Here is a 19,561-nt window from a genome sequence, read left to right on the forward strand (position 1 = left end):
TAGTCAAATTCACAGACATAAGTCAGATACCATTTAGTTGCTTAAATATCATTTAAATACCACATTTAAAATATTAAATGTATAAACGATAATCTTAAATGCTAGTGGTGTTGATATTGACTACTGAGATTTGTTCCTGAATGACAAAAATTATGTGATGTGAGATTTCTTCCTCAGCTGTTTTTACTAAGAAAAGTAATTGATTCAAGCTGTCAGAAGCTGAAATTCACATGATTTCAAGTGCCTGTCAGCATTTAATTTATATTTCAATACTAGGAAACACTAAGGAGTTTATAAATTGGTAACTAATGTCTATAAGCTCAATTAAGAGAATATTATATGTCATGAAGCAATTTTGCATACATTTGGTTCATTTAAAAATCTTTTCTAAAAGTACTGTAAACATAGTGGCAGCTGATGGTCATCCTTTAATTTGATATACAGAAGCCCTTTTGGAAGTAATGAACTCTTAGAAATCAAATTAAAACTGCAGTAAATTGATACAATTACCTTGAAATATGGACTAAGAAAACCTATTATAAAAGCTTAAAATTGGGGCTGGAGATTTAGCTCAGCGGCAAAAGCGCCTGCCTGGCAAGCGCAAGGTCGTGAGTTCGGTTCCCGGTACCGGAGAAAAACCAAAACAAAAAAAAAAAACAACAAAAAAGCTTAAAATAGATACTAGAAAACCTATTCATATTTTAAATTTGAAATATAGCCTAGAAAAACCTATTTTTTAAACAATGGAAGTAGTTCATTATACAGCCAGATATTCAATAACTACTACAAAAAGTAGACGTAGTTATAAAATATGATTTATCACCTATACTGCCATCAACTAATCCCTGTTGGGTACCATATTGCTTGATACCTTAAAATAGATGCAAAGCATTTCCAACTGAGTCAGAGGGTCGCTGTGACTCAAGGATGCCAACTCTGAACTTTTTTAAAAGTAGAGAAAGTCAAGAAGGTTTAAAAAAAACAAAAAGGAAGCAGAATATCTTAATTTCCTGTAGAGTTGCTGATTCAGTTCCATATATCTTTCCCAAAGCTTTTTGGTTTTTTTAATGGTAATACCAAGGAATCAGCTTACTTATCTGTCTTCTTTTTGCATAGCATCCTGACTTTTATGGTCTTTGAGTACAAATGCAGTACAAACTAGAAGGCAGCAGGATCAGGGATTTCTTTTTATTCCACAGTTAGATACGCTCATTTGGAACACTCTTCAAACATAAAATGTTTCATTAAAGCTTTATTGATTTCTTAGCATTATGCCAGAGGATAAAAGCAAATAGAGCAGGAGCAAAGGAGATAGGCCAGGATAGGAAGCGAGAGAGGTAAGTAAAAGAATTAGGGTGAAATCCTGAACGTTGTTCAGGATTGTTCTGAACTAAGATTCCACTCATTACTTGGTCAGCCCAGACATCTACGCAAGAAGTGCTCGATCAGTTGAAATCATCACTAGTTCTTGAGTAGTGGTAAATCAAAAGTAGGCTTTCTTGCTTATGAGGTGCCAGTTTTCCGGGTCTACCAGTTTAAAACTTGAAAAAGCCTCGAGATATTACTCTACTCCAGCTTACATATTTTCCAAAATTACTAACACTCTGCACATGGAGGAGGCACTTTATCACACTTATTAAAGGCACTCTTTGGAGTGACTTTCTTTTATCTAAAATGCACAAAGCTTGATTCAAAGTTTCTCATGTGGCTTTTAAGTTACACCTCAATTTTCTGTTTTTCCTTCCTCCTTTGCATATAGTACCTATTTTCTTTTTTCCCCTTTTTCATTGCATTTGATATTTTTAAAGACCCTTTACTTTCAAACAAATTACTGTCATTTTTATGGAGCATATTGAAAATCACTGTGGTACTTAAATAAAATTATAGCTGGTAATACCAATAATTGTGATATCAAAGATAAAGGCAGTTTTAAAATTTTATAAGAATGCAAGACAAGAGGCCAGGCATGGTGGCGCATGCCTGTAATCCCAGCACTTGGGAGGCTGAGGCAGGAGAATCGTGCAAGTTTGAGACCAGGTTGAGCTACAAAGTGAGCTCAAGGCCAGCCTGAACTGCAGAGCGAGACCCTGTGTCAAAAAAAGACCAAAAAAAAAACCCACCAAAAATATAAGATAAGAAAACATGTAAGGTAAAATAAGAAACGAATAGCTGTTTTTTTATTTTATGTCTCAAGTAAAAGATATTCTCCACAGCTCTACTCTGCATATTATGAATGAATATTTCCAATAGATTTTTTAAATTAAATTTATTTTTAAATTGATGCAGAAAAATCATACACATTATTGAGATGTTAGAAAATAATTTCTAATAGCCACTTCAGTTTAAAATTCTCTCATATACTTGAAATTTCAAATGTTTTGCTTTTTATCCTTTTCACCAAGCATTGTAAATTTATTTTGCAAATACATCTTTTTATTGCTATTCAGATGACAGCATTGTCATGAATATAATTTAGATTAATTTGGAATTTATTCCTTTATTGACACCTTTTTTGGTTTTTCATGCACTTGACATTTTTAGATGAAATGCCACACAACATTTGAAAATTCTGCCAAGTTGGAGATTAGCTAACTGTTATCAGAATTCTTTTTACTAAGCACAAGTAGAAGTAGATTTTTGGGGGGCAAAAATTTTTGAGAGGATTATCATATTTGAGAACTTTTTTAATCATAGTGTCTCTTTTAAAAGATTGAATAGCTCTAATATCCACCTTGAGTAAGAAATTCCTATTAACTTTGCTATTGAAAAGACACGAAGTAGCTTTGGTATCTGAGAAATGTGTCCCCTTGCTATTTTTTCAATGTTGTTATTCCAAGATCCGTGCTTCAGTGATGGGTTGAAATTAATACTTGGCGGGTGAATTCACATTTAGCCAATCAGATTTGAAAGAGTGTTTGTGCTCTGGTAAGCCAGGAATAGCACAGAAGACTGATGTGATGGCTTTTGTAGGTAGTTCCCAAGTGTTTATTATTTCTTGCTTCTAAAAACAGCAGACCTATAAAAAGAGCCTTTCCATCTATTGTTCCTTGCTCTGTGATCACTGTCAATTCCTCCTGAGGATACTATGCTCCTCAAAATATACTTAAAGTATTTTCATTCAAATATTGTATTATTAAATAGGAAATTTATCAAACTATGCTTCATAAAAAAGTGACTAAAATTTAACATTTCTGAAAACAGTAAATGTAGTAGTAACAAGCAGACATAGCAGTATTTCATTTCATTCAAATAACCAAAGCAAACTGGGAATTTGTGTCAAAATGATAGATTATCCCAATATAAAAAAACATTTACTAGGCCATCCTTATTATGTTTCTTTGCTCTAATAGCGAATATCTCTACACAAGCAAGTTGAAGAAAAGATGACTGATGAGAAAAGGATGATTTCTTTAGTTGAAGAAATGTTTCTATTTACATACATATCCTTATGCTATGTGTTACTATGTTTCCTATTGACAGTTAACCAAATAAAGGACACCTTAGAAAACAAAATGCTAGAAAATCCAGATAAAGTCTTAGCACATAGGCCTTCAATTGTTTCCAGTTTTCTCATGAACAAGATACTATTGTAACCCATCTAGAACTATGATCATTATATGGTCTACCTCTTTTGGTACAGTAATTTTAAAAGCTTTAGTCTAGGAATTGTGTTTGTATCCAGAGGATGTTAACTTCAAGTTCTTCTGCACTATAAATTAAAAACACTTCTGATTGAAATGAATGCTATCTGTCAGGATCATGGTATTAGATATGACAGAATTTTCTGGTAAACCAAATTACCACATTACATTCAGTAAATTATCTTAAATTATTATTGTTCGATCAAACATGAAATTATGTAACTAAGCATAATAGCAAATTTGAGTTTCCTTTGCATTTTAACTTACCATATGACTTTCAATGATAAATGCAGTTAAGAAAAATTCTTTGGAAAAATACTTTTAACTGTGCATTCTTTTCATTCCTATTATAAAATTCCTTGACTAACAAGTACACTTGAGGAGTGAAGAATTTAAGCTAATATTTAAGTGTTTGAGGATTAAACATCTTATATGAAGAATTGTGAAGTAAATCAGTCTTTAGGAATATTTTTAAAATATTATAATTTTTATACCTATAGGTCCAGGGTTCAGCAGGAGTTTATGTACTGTATTTTAGGAAGAAAGCTCCAATTCATTAAAATGCCTCTGACATAGAGCTTGAGAGGATAGATTACTTTTTCTGAAGGTTTAATGAACATCTGATATTTTCAAAACTTTATTGCTCATAAATCTAAAACTGCTTGATAAGAAACTTAAATACCCAAAGGTTTAGATAAGTTTCACTTTGTATAGGACGTTATAGTACCTTAACTTCAGTAAAGGATAAAACTACCTATGTAGTAGATATTTTTAAGTTATATATAATTAGATAACTTTACTATGATCTCTTGCTATGAGTGGCCAGGGATACAGCTCAGTGGCACAAGCACCTGCCTGGCAAGCACAAGGTCCTGCATTTGATTCCTGATACCTCTTGCTATGAGTGTAACACATAAATACTGCAGAAGTATGATATGAAATAGAAAAACTATATTCCCTGGGTTCAATCTTCAGCACTGAAAAAATGAAAAGATTTCCCTAGATAATTTGGCAAGGCGTAATCTTGTACCTCATGATTCCTAGAATCTTAGAACATGAATATTAAAGACAAGTTTAAAACATATTCAAGTATAAGATAGGTGCATACTGACATATTAACAGGAATCCTTTATTTCACTTTTGATTCTGAATTAACAGTTTAAATCTGAAAATGTCTACTAAGACCATGTCTTAGTAAATGTCTACTAAGGGAGCGAGGTGATACCTTCTCACTGTCTCAGTGGCTCTCTTAGGCTTTACCGTAAGCCTTTTTCTGTGTAGAAGTAGCTTTTGAAGGAAATTAAGAGAATATGATGTCCTGCAACACAGAAAATGTGTAGGTAAATTGAATAGTTTTAGAAGTAATGAGCAAGTACAGATAGAAAGTTGAAAGCAGTCACCTATATCTACTACAAATACTCTAAATATATATACTATAAATATTGGTTGGCTAAAACAGGTAGGAGTGAAAGGCAAGAAATAAGCTGATGTACTAGAAAATAATTAGCAATCCCATTTCAGGTTTCAATCATGTGAAATTATTTGCTGAATTTTTCACTTGAACATTGAAATTTCCCTTCAGTCTCCATAAGCCATTGCTTATCCCTGAAAGTGTGTAGAATTTTTTGTATGGGAAATCATGTGTCAGTTAATGTTTGGATGATTCTAGAATCCACACCCACCTTCAAAGGTACATTTTGTCTCATGAGGGGTTAAGGAGTCCTTAACCTTAACCTTAACCTTAACCTTAACCTTAACCTTAACCAGCTTTGTCTCTCTTTTCCATGATGCGATGGTGGAGCTCACCCTTTCTTGTTTTTGATCTGTAGTATAACATACATAAAGATCAGTACAGAAGCTGTGATAACGTCTCTGCCAGATCATCAGATAGTGATGTCAGTGACGTGTCCGCCATTTCCCGAACCAGCAGTGCCTCCCGCCTCAGCAGCACAAGCTTTCTGTCTGAGCAGTCTGAGCGCCCCAGGGGTAGAATCAGGTGAGTTGGCAAAGCCCTTTGTATTTACTGGGTCTTTATCCTCCGTGTGCAATGCAGCCAGCTTCCAGTGTTCTTTCTAATAGAAATATCTCACTAAAATAAATACGTGGGTCAAGTATTTACCAAGTACTGTGTAGTATCACTAACAAAATGTTTTGGTACTGTGTCAGGCAGAGGTTAGTGCTACAGTCCTGCTGACTCAGCTACATTTGCAGGAGTTTCTTCTGATACGATGAAATCCACAGAGCATCCTGTAGTCAGTTAGAAAACTTTTTCTGTAAAGGGTTACATAGTAAATGTTTCAGGCTCTGCATTACAGGATTCATGACATTTACTCAATAATATAATTGTAGTATCAAAGCTATGCAAATAGATGAGCAGGTCGGATAGTCTGTCTGTCTGTCCCTCTGCTTTGAAGCAACAGGGGACTGCGTTTTCCCAGACGTCAGGGTTGGTCCACCTCTTCTTCAGTACCATCATAATGGTCAGTCTGTTTTCAGGGCGGAGTATAATGCATATGACAGCAGCATATATAGCCCTGGGTTACGCTGTGTGAGTGGTGAGACATTTGCATCTGTCCTGTTACGTTGCCTGCATTTCTCTTTTGTCTTTACAAGACAGATGCTCTGCTAAAAGGAAAGAGACCCCAAACATTCAAGTGCTGTCTACAGTAAAGCGCTCATTGCTGACAAAGCATATTTTGTGTCTGTGCTTAACTACTTCGCAGAAATCAAAGTTTCATATAATACAACAAATTAGCTTTTGCTAGGTAGGTTCTTCCTTGTAAGCCATTGGAGACTGCTTCCCAGTGAAGTGAAACTGGTACAGTTTGAACCTGGTCTATCATCTTCATTTTTACCTTTCTACTAGGCCAGGTTAGTATAGATTTAACTAATATATGCTTAGTTAAACTCTGAGACGTTTCATGACTTACTGGGTCATAGACGATGACAGTGCTCAATTAGGATAAGTGAAGTTTTCAAACTTTAAAACAAACCAGGAATATCTTTTTAAAGTGGGTGAATTTGTGGAATGATAATCAGATTTTAGTGACAACTTCTCCTTTTGGGGAGAAGATGAGTAAACATTATTCATGGAATTTTAAAAATACATTGGAACATCCCATTTTCTGTATAAAAATACATTCCTATTGTTTTATTTCTTTTGTTTCAGTTGAGTTTGATTACTTTGTAAGAATTTGAGGTTCTTTTAAACTTGGTAGCTAATAAAGCATTGAACATCCTTAATAGATGGCTGATGATTGTAACATATCAAAGATGAAAGAGTAAAAGAGATGGCCCTGAGGAAGTCTCAGGTGCTGGAAAAGTGGATTTATGTATTTCCATGTTGGAGAACTGACTGCTAATTCTAAACTAGCAGTGTCTTGGTTACTTTTCTCTCATTGCTGGGACAAAATACCTGACATCCAAAATTAAGGAAGAAAAGGTTTATTTAGCTCACAGTTTGTGGAGGTTTCAGTCCATACTTGGCTGGCTCCAAGGCAGAGTGGCACATGGCAGAGAGCAGCTGTTCATGGTGGGCAGAAAACAGCCAAACAACAAGCACAAAAGGGGAGGAGTGGCCGGCAAGCAGCCTGTTTCTCTCCCTTACATTGTATGCAAACTACCGCTCCAGGGCAGGTGTGGCACTCACACCCATAATCCCAGCATGGACTGTTGATCAATCAAAAACCTAAAATAGAAGCCTGCCCCATGACTGCATGAGGATTTGGGGGGACATGCAGACACAAACCATAACTTGTTACATCCATTAGTAACTTGTTATTTAGTGATTGCTAGGCATGTACTTGGGTTATCAACATTAAATAATTGCTCACTGGGCAGGTATTCACATTTCTGCGACTTGTTAACCTTTTGGAAGGGTTAGAATATCCTTTCACTGTGAATGAGTGCTACCAAACTTCATCTGTGTTGTGTATCACTTTCCATAGTTTTTACCCTAACCCACGTAATACCTATATGACTATATTTTTGCTTGTAGTTAAAATATTGTGGTTTATTAATTATAGAAGTATTTCATATAAACCAGATGTTCTGATAGGTGATTTACATGCAAATAATCATTACTGCCAAATAGTACTATTAGATAATTGCTAATAGCTTCATTTTATAAATGAACTTAAAAGCGAAGCAGTCTGTTGAAATCACATAGCCAGTGCAGAGTACTTCATTATAGCTGAATCCCTCTGACCTCCCTACCCAGTCCTCGTCTCCCTATGCCAGGCGCACTTACCTGGTGACCTGGACATCAGTTCTGTTCTTTGTTAAAGTTTTACAAATCCAAAGTTTGTTTCTATTCTGCATTTTACAGGACTAGGTTGTATTTCTGTAATGATAGACATTATCACAATTAGCATAGCTTATTGATATATAACTCAGAATAAATGCTGAATTAGGGCAAGTCCCCTTCCTTTCAGTCTTACTTTTTTTCAGTAGCCTCATGGCTGTTTTAGTACTTTGTGCTTACGTATTAATTATAGAGTAAATACATTAGGTTTTACAAAATACATACTTAGTGTGAACTATAATGAACATAAAAGTACATTGGAGGTGCATTAGAATCTTTAAAGGATTGGGTCTTCTATTGTATATCTTTCTTCATTTTTATTTTCTGTAATCTCTCTCACTGAAGTTTAAAATGTTCTCTAAAAAGTTTGTATATCCATAGTTATATATATACCACAAATTTTTGATGCTACCATGAGTAGTATATTTTTTTCCTTATATTACAGTATTTTGCTTCTATAGAAATGAAATTATTTTTTCGGTATCTTCCAGTATCATTTATGTCTAATTTTTTCTTTAAATTCTGCTTTATCTCTTTCACACCAATTTTGTTTTGCAAGATTTTATTTGTGTGTAATTTTAATTGTATCTAAATTTCATCCCATCTTATGTCTTTTAGTCATTATGTAGAAAGAAGTCTAAATTTCCAAAAGTATGGAGTGTTTTTATATCTTTTTGATATTTAATTCTAATTTACCTGCCTTAATGATTTTGTGATCAGGGTGTATTTTGATTAGTACTGATTATTTGAAGTTTATGAAGTTAGATTTATGGTTTTGGGTCATTTTTGTAATTATGATGTGCTTGACAAGAATTTATATATTTAAATGTTAAACATATAGTTATGTATGTTTTTAGTACATACATACTACATACATGCTTAATAGTTATGCTGTTCTGAACTTCTGTTGTTTTACTAATCTTTTGCCTAATGTGATTTAGTGTTTATTTGGAATGCTGAGTTATAACCTTTGCAATTGTCAAGAGTTGTCTGCTTTTTTATTTCATCACTCTTCTCTGTGGTATTTTGTATGAAATTTTAAAATAATATTCAAATTCATAATTTTTTCATCTTCTTCTTATCATTAGGTAGTTAATCTCTTTATCCCTAATAACATTTTTATCTTAAAATATACTTTGTCTTATGTGAGCATAGAAGCACTTACAAGTGTCCAGTCTAATTGTGTGTCTTTTTGTATCAGTCTTTCCGTGACCAAGTATGTTAATTTTATCTCTTATAAATAGCATATAGCTGTACTTAAATTTTTTCTTTCTACTTTACAGTTTTTTAAAGATAAATTCAAAAGGTTTATTGCACCAAATGCCACAGAACATGGATCAGAATAATACATGAATAAATTTTAAGAAAAACTTCCCATGCATTGACATTAGTAGCTATTCAGCTGATCAAAAATAAAGTCCCTGTTAATTTCTCTTAATGAAGCAATTTCCATACCTATGCATAATTTTTACCAGTTTTAAATAACTTTTTGTACAGGCTTCAGTCCATTTTTCTGAAATGCACTGTTTTTAATGAAAGTTAACTATAATCTTTTCACATCCCATGGAACTGTGGTTGACACATTGCAACTTTCTAAACTTAACTGTATTTTTCAGGACTAGCTTTTTTGGAGGGAGGAAATTCTGCACTTGCTCAATGATACTAAGCTGTTGCTTGGTCTCTTATAGTTAGGTCCTCAGATTTTATAAAAATATAGTCTGAAGCTTTTCAACTAAAGTTGGTTGTACAAGAACATCAAGTGACACACAAATTCTTTTAAATGTCTGGGCTTTTCCACTGCTAACGTGGTGTGGTGGACATTTTCTTCATGCATATTTTAGCCATTAAATTGTACAAATATTGAGCTTCTCTCAGTTAATCCAAACCTTTTTTTTTTTAATACTATTCTTGGGGAGAGGATCTATTTTAATATAATTTTGCCTAACTCAAACAGCGCTCTCTACATGTTAATTTTTAAATGCTGAACTTTGATGAACCGTCTATTTGGGAAATGAGATTACAATATGCTTAAATTCAAGTGGTAGATAAAAACAGAAAATACAGCTTTTATCATTTAATGGTTTCACGTACAGACTTCCATTTGGTTTGATTTCTGGTGGATGTAGCCCTGTTCTGCTTCCTCATTTGCCGCTTCAACTTTTCTTACTTATTTCCACTTCCCTAATGGGTTTCTAATGGAATTACTTTTCTTTAATTTCTTCTTGGCATTAGTCTAGAAATTGCACAACTTAATGATTTTACTGGCTAATTTAGATCATCCTCCTTCCTGAGAAAACATGCATTGGAAGTTCTCCTTACCTGAGTCTTTGGACTGAGAAATGGGCATCCCCTCACCTTTCTTTAACGATGTTGGCTCATGTACGGATTTTAATCCTAAATCCTCACCAGGTCTGGACCTACGTCTCTAACTTTCTCATCTACAAAACCTCTGAAGACATATACGATCTGCTTCCCAGTCTGTCTTCAGTTCTGTTTTGGTCTAGTGGCTAAAGGGATATGCCTTTCCTTTTTTGTGAGCTCAACAGATATTCCCTGCAATTTTCCCATCAGTTTATAGGCATTTGGGAATGAAAGAATTTTTCATAACTTCCCATATTTCACATTGCGAAAAATGTATGTGCATTCAAGTGCGACTTTTTTGATGTTTAGAAATTGCTTTTAAATGATAGTATTGTAAAAGGAAATGAGCAAATAAGAAAAATATGCAGAAAAATAAGAATCACGGCCCTTAAAGCCTTATCTCAGGGAAGAGGGTGGCTGCCAGGCCACAGCAGACAGTTTGCGTCTTGCCCTAGAAGCGAGGTCTACAGTGCCCGAGAAAAGGGCAATCGGGAAGACAGCCAGAGGGAAGAAGAGAGCTGAGGACCAGGGAGCTCTCTGGAAAGAAGGAAGCTCCCGTAAAAACCAGCAGCTTGAGTCATGACGGTTAATTTGAGCAAGGATGGAGAACTGATATATACGGTGCAGACAGGTAGAACACAAATGGAGGACAAGGTTCTGGGGACTCAGAGGATGCTGGAATTGAATAGGACAGAGTGAGGAGGTTGAAGATGTTAGTGACCACTGAATAAAGAGCATCTGCACTCAGAGTTCCCACAGCAGCACTCTGTGAGGGCTGACACCCGTCCCTGGACCATGACTTTTAACTCAAGTGCTAATCTTTGGCTCAGTCCACTAAAGGTTGGGACTACGGCTAACTAATATTGACAGTATCAGCAGGGGCACAGCTGCTGTACACCGTGACTTAGTTCTTGTTTAGTCATTCATTCTTTCATTCATTCGTAGATCATTTATTGGATGCCTGTTCTGTGCATAATTGTGTCCATAACAGATACTGATTATCTGGTGCAAAACACAGCAGGCGTGACCCCTAGCTCTCTAGCTGTAATCAGGTCTGAATGCATATATAAACTTATGCATATACCCTCTTGAAAACTGAAAATGATACCTGCCACCCTTACCTCACAGGTATGTGTGAGGAAAAAAGTACGCTTCAGAATTTTTGGAAGTATAGCATTATGCTGTATAATTTAGTTACTGAAAACATAACCTGAAGTATGAGTTATTTTATACTTTAAAACTCATCCTTAAATGCTTTTGGAGTGGATGAGCACCCTATAGGATAGCACATTTCAGAATTTGGATTTTGATTACTAATATTTAATTTTGCCACTTAAATTTGACCTACAGTGAGCTGAAGGCATTTAAATGTTGGCTGTCATTCTTGTGGCTTCAGTTTTATCATAGTGGAGATTTTTAGAGTTTTTCCCATGAGATGTAGGTGTTATAATGAACTTTATCATCTCCAAGACTTGCCTTAGAGCCAGGGGGGAAAATAACATCCATGGAATTATTTAAAAACCTACAAGATCAGAATACTCTTCAGATACTTCGACTGCAGGACTCCAATAACTTCAGTTAAAGCAAACATACTACTATTTGCTTTACATATCAAGTTCTGTGAAATAGTTTAGTTTTAGAAAGCAGGATACTGCTGCTTAAGAAATACATCTTTCAAACCGAACTGTGGCAAAAAAAAAAATCTAGCACCTTAATTTTGAGAGAAAAAAGCTAAATGTGAAAACTAGTTCTAGTTCTGTAATTAGTAACTATTTTGACTTTAGATAGTCCCGTAATTTGGCTGAAGGATTGTAAAATATAGAGTTGGTCTTCAGTATATTACACTAAGAAACAACTACCCCAGTTTTAATGAAAAAACTACCACACTGGTCTTGGTTGTTCTATTTTCCTGCTGTACATTTTGTTACACACTTAGTATTTGAGGCGAGTGAATGAAATACTTGTTACTGCGTTTGAGAAGTTTAACTTTACATAGAAGGATATTGATTATTTAGAGGAATACATTTTCTTTCCAAGTTCATTACTTTCACCTTCACACTTAACAGTCTTTATTCCATTCTTAGTATCTGCTAAGTTCACAGGACTATGGTAAAATATTCAAAGTATCATCACTTCACTGATTTTTATTTTGTTCATTAATGAATTATCGTTGAGACCTATGTTTCTTTACCCATTTTAACATAAAGGCTTTGCTCCTCTTGCTATCCTAAAGTATACGCATGATAAACAAGAATGAATAAATGAACATTTTTTAACTGCATAAATATTATCTATGCAGGATGGTTAATCAAACCAGAGACTTGAAGAGGCCATCCCCGTGAATTTCCTGTAGTTAGTGTAAATATTTTCATAGTTTATTGAATCACCCAAAGTAACTAGCTGTCTTATTTGTTCCTTTGTAAACTAAAACGCATACCTATATTTAAAAACATTTGTGTATGCTCATCTGTAGTGTTATTAATCATCTGTAACTCACTGATAGTTTTGTGGCACATTTATGATATGAGATTATGTCCTCGTGGTTTGGTTTTCACCATATAATGTACATCTGTATAATTAGATTTCTAATGGATTAGAAATACTTGAGTATATTTATTTTTGAGTGGCTGCTTATAGTTTTTAAGAGTATGAGCAGCCTGAGGTGGTGGTGCACGCCTGTAATCCCACCACTCAGGAGGCTGAGGCAGGAGAACCACTGTGAGTTTGAGGCCACCCTGGGCTACAAAGTGAGTTCAAGGCTGGCCTGCACTACATAGTAAGATAACAAGATCCCTTCTCAAAAATAAACAACAGATACAAAGACTACAACAGATATCTCAAAAACAGCATTTTTTACAACAAATATAAAACAATATTAGCTTTAATATTTGAATAGAATGATTATATTTTTTCTGTACCCTATTTCTATATCAAAAAAATTGGAAACAACCTTAAACTTTAATTATTCTCAGTCCTCTTTTAATTCAGTGTTTCTCAGTCTTTTCTTTAAACTATGAACCCCCTAGCCAGGAGAGGTGGCACAAACCTGTAACCTCAGTGCTGAGGAGGCTGAGGTGGGAGGATCACTATGAGTTCAAGGCCAGCGTGGGCTGCATAAGTGAGTTTAAGGCCAGCCTGAACTACATGGCGAGACTCTGTCTCAAAAATAAATAAATAAATAAATAATAGAATAAAATAAAATTATCAACCCACTAAGGAAACTGCAGACGTTCTTTTCTTAATTGCAATCCATTCATGAAATTTTAATACAATAAATTTACTGTATGTATTTCTATAAACTTCAGAAGACCACAAATCTTAAATTTTCTAAGTTTTATTTCCTGGTCTTCCCCCTTCAAGATCCCCTAGCCATCCTTTGAGGGTAGTTCTTTCCCATTGGGAGTACAAGTTCTAATGAGTCATCCAGTCCTATTGATTTGACCTCGTAAATAGAACTCAAGTAATGACCACGAATTTAAGATTACAAATAACTGACATTGCCACGTGTGGTGGCGCACACCTGCAATCCCAGCACTCGGGAGGCTGAAGCAGGAGGATCATAGTGAGTTCGAGGCCAGCCTGGGCTACAAAGTGAGCTCAAGGCCAGTTTGACCTGCATAGCAAGACCCTGTCTCAAAAAGACAAAAAAAAAAAAAAAAAAAAACAAGCAAAAAACTCACATTTTTCTAATTTTGTGAGAAAACACTGAAAACGTCATCTAATACAAAACTAGAGATAACCACATCCCTAAATTGTAAAACACAGAAAAATAACTTTCAAGTTTAGTGAAGTCCAACCCAAATGAATAAAACTGCTATGAGTAAGTAGGTGCTGACTTTAAGCAAATACTGGATAGACTGGAGAGTTCTCTAAAGTAACTGCCACAGCTTTGCAAAGCCAGCCAACAATGCCTAGCAGGAATCTGAGGAGCAGGAAACTTTTAGCCCTGGAACACTGTAAAATGGTATGTTACACCTCAGGGTATCAGCTGGCACGGACTCCAGGAGATGCACACAAGCAAGTCTGCCACTGCGTGGCTGAATAGGACACTCAGGCTGTGTGTAGTGCGGTCAGTGCTAAGGAAATAAATTGCTAAGCTGCAGTGAGAGCATGTATCTCCATTGCGTTCCATTTGCAGATAGTTGACAGCATAACTGGCCTGATAATTTTAGCCTTTTTCAAAGAAAAATATTTCATAATTCTGGACATAACAGTATAGTTTGTATCAGATTAATATTTCCAAATATAAAACTGCAAAAGCCAAGCAAGAACCATAAACAAGCACACTATCTGAAGGCATTTGAGAGAAACAAAATGGGCAGTAATGTGACAAGCTTCACTCTTGGAAGAAGAGAAAATACAGAGTAAGTGTTAAGTGTGTCCCAGTTTCCTCTGAAGATACTTTCCAATTTGGTGTCAGGGGAAACACCCTAAGCTGAAGGCAGTGGTCCTACTGAGCTGAAGAGGTGGATGTCTCACTTTAGAAATTCTCAGAGAAGCCAGAATTGCTGAGTGATGTGCTTCAAAATTTGCTGCAGATTCCTCTAACGGGTTATGCATTGCCAGGGAAGGATCCCAAGAAATTTAACCTATGCCGCAGCAGGGAGGCTAAGGAGCCGTACACGGATACACAGCTGCTGTGTGCTAGAAAGACCTGGATTAGGCTGCAGGTGCTACAATGTTAGAGGGACCTGACCTGATAAACACCTTTGGTCTCCTGTACAAATCTCAGAAGGGCCAGGCTCTGGGAATAAGCACTAACATTCTTCTAGAGCTTTAACCTGAACTCTGCATAAGAGAAGGTGAAATGCATCTATCAACCTCCTATAATATCTTTTTTTGTGGAAAATACTACTGTCTAGACCATAGACACCTGTTCTATATGAGGTTTGCAAATAAGAATTTTGAATTATACCTGATGGAGAGAAAAAACGATGGACTAAAACGTAACAAAAGTTATCAAATAGAGACTTTAAAATATGCATGATAAATATGTTCAAGGAACCAACAGAAGCTGGATGTGTTCAGGAGCCCTGGATTCCATTGAAAAAGTAAATGATAATTCTAAAACTAAGAAGATAGGTAGAATCACAATTTAAAGTAGATTTTATGGCGTATTGGAAACAGCAAAACAGGGTTATATAGCTGGTCTGAAGAAAGTATATAAACCACTGAGGAAGTACGTAGAGGAAAAGGAAGAGTGTCTTGGTTACTTTTCTCTTGTTGCTGGGACAAAATACCTGATGCCCAAAATTAAGGAAGGAAAGGTTTATTTCACTTACAGTTTGTGGAGCTTTCAGTCCATACTTCGCAGGTTACAAGGCAGAGTGGCACATGGCAGAGGGTTACAGCTCATGGCCGCAGAACACAGCTGAAGCAACAAGCACACCCAAGGGAGGAATGGCCTCAAGCACCCTTTGCTTCTCCCTTACATATGCAAACTATCCACCCCAGGGTGGGTGTAGCTCTCACACCCATAAATCAATCAAACTCTAAAAGGCTGCCCCTTGGCCGCATGAGGCTTTGGGGGGACACACAACACAAACCATAACAAAGAGAGAAGTTGGAGGAGACAGTAAAAGATGTGGGACATGGCGAAAGGGTGCAACTGGGATCCAAGGAGAGGAAGTGTCGGAAGCAACACCTGAGTACAGAGATACTGGCTGGGAATTTGTGAAAACTGATAAAGGGTATCAAATTACAGTATCAAAACCTGTAAAAACAAGAAAGCCTATACTATATGCAGGTGAAAATAATCTAGTGACATCATAAAGACAGTACAAAAGATGAAAGAAAAGAATTGCTTAATAGAGACTCAGGGATTAAAAAGAGAGATTATATTATCCTCAGTACAGTAAGGTTAAGACTCCACTGAAATTTTATGAGATACTATGAAACCAAAAAATCCATTCAATGACTAATAGAATGCTGAAAGCAAAAATTAAAAAGCCCCAATGAAATTTTATTCTTTGTCAATGACTACCTAACAAAAACATCTTTCAGATGGATGGATGGATGGATGGATGAACAGATGGACAGACAGACAGATAGATCTCAGAGACTTCATCCACCACCTCTTTTTCTGCTGTATAAAAAATACAAACACAGTTCTTTGTGCAAAAGAAAATGGCTCATGCTAGAGCGCAGAGGCCCTCACAGAATTTCTCTTCAGTAGTGGTCAGAAAGTCCTAACCAATATTGAGTATGCATAATGCCATTATAGCTGGAAGAAATGAATAAACATAAGATGTAAGGATTAGAAATGAATTAGAACTGTCATTTTTATGATTTATATGATTATTAAGATAGAACACCCAGAATAATCTGCATAACAACTCTTTTGACTCATAAATGAGTTTAGCAAAGTCACTGAATGCAAGATTATTATTTAAAAAGCATAGTTTTATACATCAGCAACAAACTTTAGGAAATGAAGTTTACAAGATGCCATCAATGTGATATAATCAGAAAGATGAACAACCGAAAAATTTGAGACCTAGAAGCAAACAAAATGTAAGTTAGACCAAAACACTTAGACTTCCCTCATGTCTTTACTGAAAGCATCCTAACTTTCAAAAAGAGATATTTCAGGCTTGTGTGTATTAATTTTGTTGCAAAATGTTGTGCCAGCCGCCTCATACTGGGGTAATGGAACAGCTGCAGTACAAATTTGTTTGTCTTGTATTATGCATCACTTTTGCATTGCTAAGTAACAGAAAGCCTTATTAGTCTGTGAGAGGATTTTCTTTTTATTCATCATTTTAAAACTATTCTTTGACATGTATTTCTCAATTTATTTACATAACATAGTTCATTATAAAATGCACAGTACTTTTTTTTCTTGGTACTGGGAATCAAACTCAGGACCTTGTACTTGCCAGGCAGCTGCTGGGCTGCTGAACTCTATCACTGGCCCACTTTTTTATATTTTCATATCTCTGAAATCAGTATATATTTTATCACTGATGGAAAGTCAGCATTCCATTAGCAATATTTTTCTTTTTTAACAATTTTGTAAAACAATCATATATCTTAATAATGATGGCATCTTCATTTTGATTGAATGTGTATAGCTTGTCAATTGCCTTTGGCAATTTATGGTTAATAATATCATACCAAATCACATATATAGTTTACAGCATGGCCTAAATATTAGTACCCCCAGCTTCACTTCCTGTACTTGGCAGTATGAAGTTTCTAAAATTCTGCTAATGTCCAGGGTAGACCCTCTTCACTATCTATAGTTCTAATATCTTGTAAGCCATAGAAAAAATACTAGACTACATGCAGGCTGTGTGCTTGTCCTGCATATAAATTACACACTAGCCAATTTAATTATAACCAATTTAATATTGATATCAGAGAGTTTTTTCATAATTACAGTTCCATGTAGTTGTATCATTGTACATAATTTGCTGGGGCAAATTTTAACTTCTCCATTGACTAAAATCAATATGCATATTTAGGAAGGGATTTCACATTAACTAGTCAGCCCATGAGAAAGCTATGCCTAATCTTAAGAAATAAAACAAAAGTATGTGCTTATATTGAAGAACATGCCACCTTAATAAAATGTAGGACAAGCCATAAACCTATGTTGTTAAAAGTGAGATATAATCACATGCCGTAAGATCCACTTTTAAAGTTTCTTTTTTTAATCTTTTACTTCTTTTTGTCTTTTTGAGACAGGGTCTCGCTATGCAGTTCAGGCTGGCCTTGAGCTCACTTTATAGCCCAGGCTGCCCCCGAACTCACAACGAGCCTCCTGCCTCAGCCTCCCGAGTGCTGGGATTACAGGCGTGCGCCACCTCGTCCAGCCTTATATTCAGTCTTTATGAATTTCACTTTTAGTTATTTCATTTAGATAGAATTGAAACACAGATAGGCTTTTTATTTCTGGGTTCTCTCATGTAGTATGTTTCCAACTTCATCCATGACATCAGTCAATGTTTATTTCATTTTTCTCTTAGTAATATTCCATTTTGTGGCTATACCATATTTCACTTCTACATCAATTGATTGGTTACTTTGTTTTTCTGTGGGTTTTTTTGTTGTTGTTGTCTTTTTTTTGGTTTTTTTCCGGTACCGGGAATCGAACTCTTGACCTTGCGCTTGCCAGGCAGGCGCTGTGCAGCTGAACTAAATCCCCAGCCCCTTGATGGGTTACTTTGTTTCTTTCTACTTTTTGACTCTTCTGAACAATGCTGATGTGAACACCATACGTATATTTATGTAGATGCATATTTTCATATTTCTTGAGTATATATTCACTTGTGAAATTGCTAGGTCACATGGTAACTTTGTCTTTAATTGTTCAATGAGATTGTTGGATCATATGGTAATTTTGTGCTTTACACACAAATTTTGTGCTTTAAACTTTTCAGTTTAATAAAATATAGTCAAACATATGTTTTTCCAAACTATTTTCCAAAGCACTGGGCATAATTTTAATTCCCATCAGAAATGTTGAGGGTTCTAATCTCTGCAAATGTTCATCAACATTTGTTATTACTACTTTTCTTTTTTATTATTATAGATTATTATACTGCATGTGAAGGGAAATCTTACTGTAATTTTCATGAAGTTGGTCAGGCAAAATTATCAAATTCCTTTGATATTTCCAGTCTGTGGATATAGATCTTTATACGAAAATTTATCCATATTAGAAATTTCTTGAGAATAATTTTTTCTTAAAAGCTTATACATTCAAAGACTTAGAAAAAAAATCAGTTTCTTCTCTTGAAATTCTTTAGTTCCTTATGCTAGAATTCTCAAGGTACTTGTTTAACTGTGTAGATTAATCAGAATAGGAGCTCTATTAAACATAAGATACTTTGGGATCTGATAACATCTCCAAAGTACATGCAAAGTAACGGAATTTTTAATCACCCATTGAGAAAACTGTTTTAATTTAATCACCCATTTAATCACCCATGAGAAAACTGTTACTAGCAAGGAGAACTAAATCTTTAGTTTTGTTACTCATAGGATCAAAGTTAACAAGCCTAACCCTGAAGTTTTGTAGGACTTTTTTTCATTGTGCCTGTCACATTCTCTTGAGCGATTCAAGCTTCTAGTAGCATGCAAACAGACATACAAAAAGCCTAACCAAAGAAAAAAACAAAACAAAACAAAAAGAAACAGATTTTCTGGCATCTGCTACCCAGGTTTGTTTTGGGTGGGGCTATAGGGAATTGAACTCAGGACCTTGCTCTTGCCAGGCAGGCACTGCACTGCTGAGCTATATCCCCAGCCT

General features: G+C 35.3%; 1 protein-coding gene across 18 annotated transcripts in view; it reads left to right on the forward strand.

Moving 5' to 3' along the window:
* Positions 1-19,561, forward strand: part of Rims1 (regulating synaptic membrane exocytosis 1) — a 197,456-nt gene that overhangs the window by 111,948 nt on the left and 65,947 nt on the right. For 13 of the 18 annotated variants that reach the window (XM_013504437.1, XM_013504429.1, XM_013504434.1 and 10 more), the window contains one exon: positions 5,471-5,637. The exons of the other annotated variants lie outside the window; for them this stretch is intronic. In XM_013504437.1, coding sequence (XP_013359891.1) covers positions 5,471-5,637 — 167 coding nt within the window. The remainder of the gene's footprint in view (positions 1-5,470; positions 5,638-19,561) is intronic. 18 annotated transcript variants of the gene reach the window in all.

Source organism: Chinchilla lanigera, unplaced genomic scaffold (assembly GCF_000276665.1).
Source record: "Chinchilla lanigera isolate Chin_1 unplaced genomic scaffold, ChiLan1.0 scaffold00087, whole genome shotgun sequence".
Taxonomy (NCBI): domain Eukaryota; kingdom Metazoa; phylum Chordata; class Mammalia; order Rodentia; family Chinchillidae; genus Chinchilla; species Chinchilla lanigera.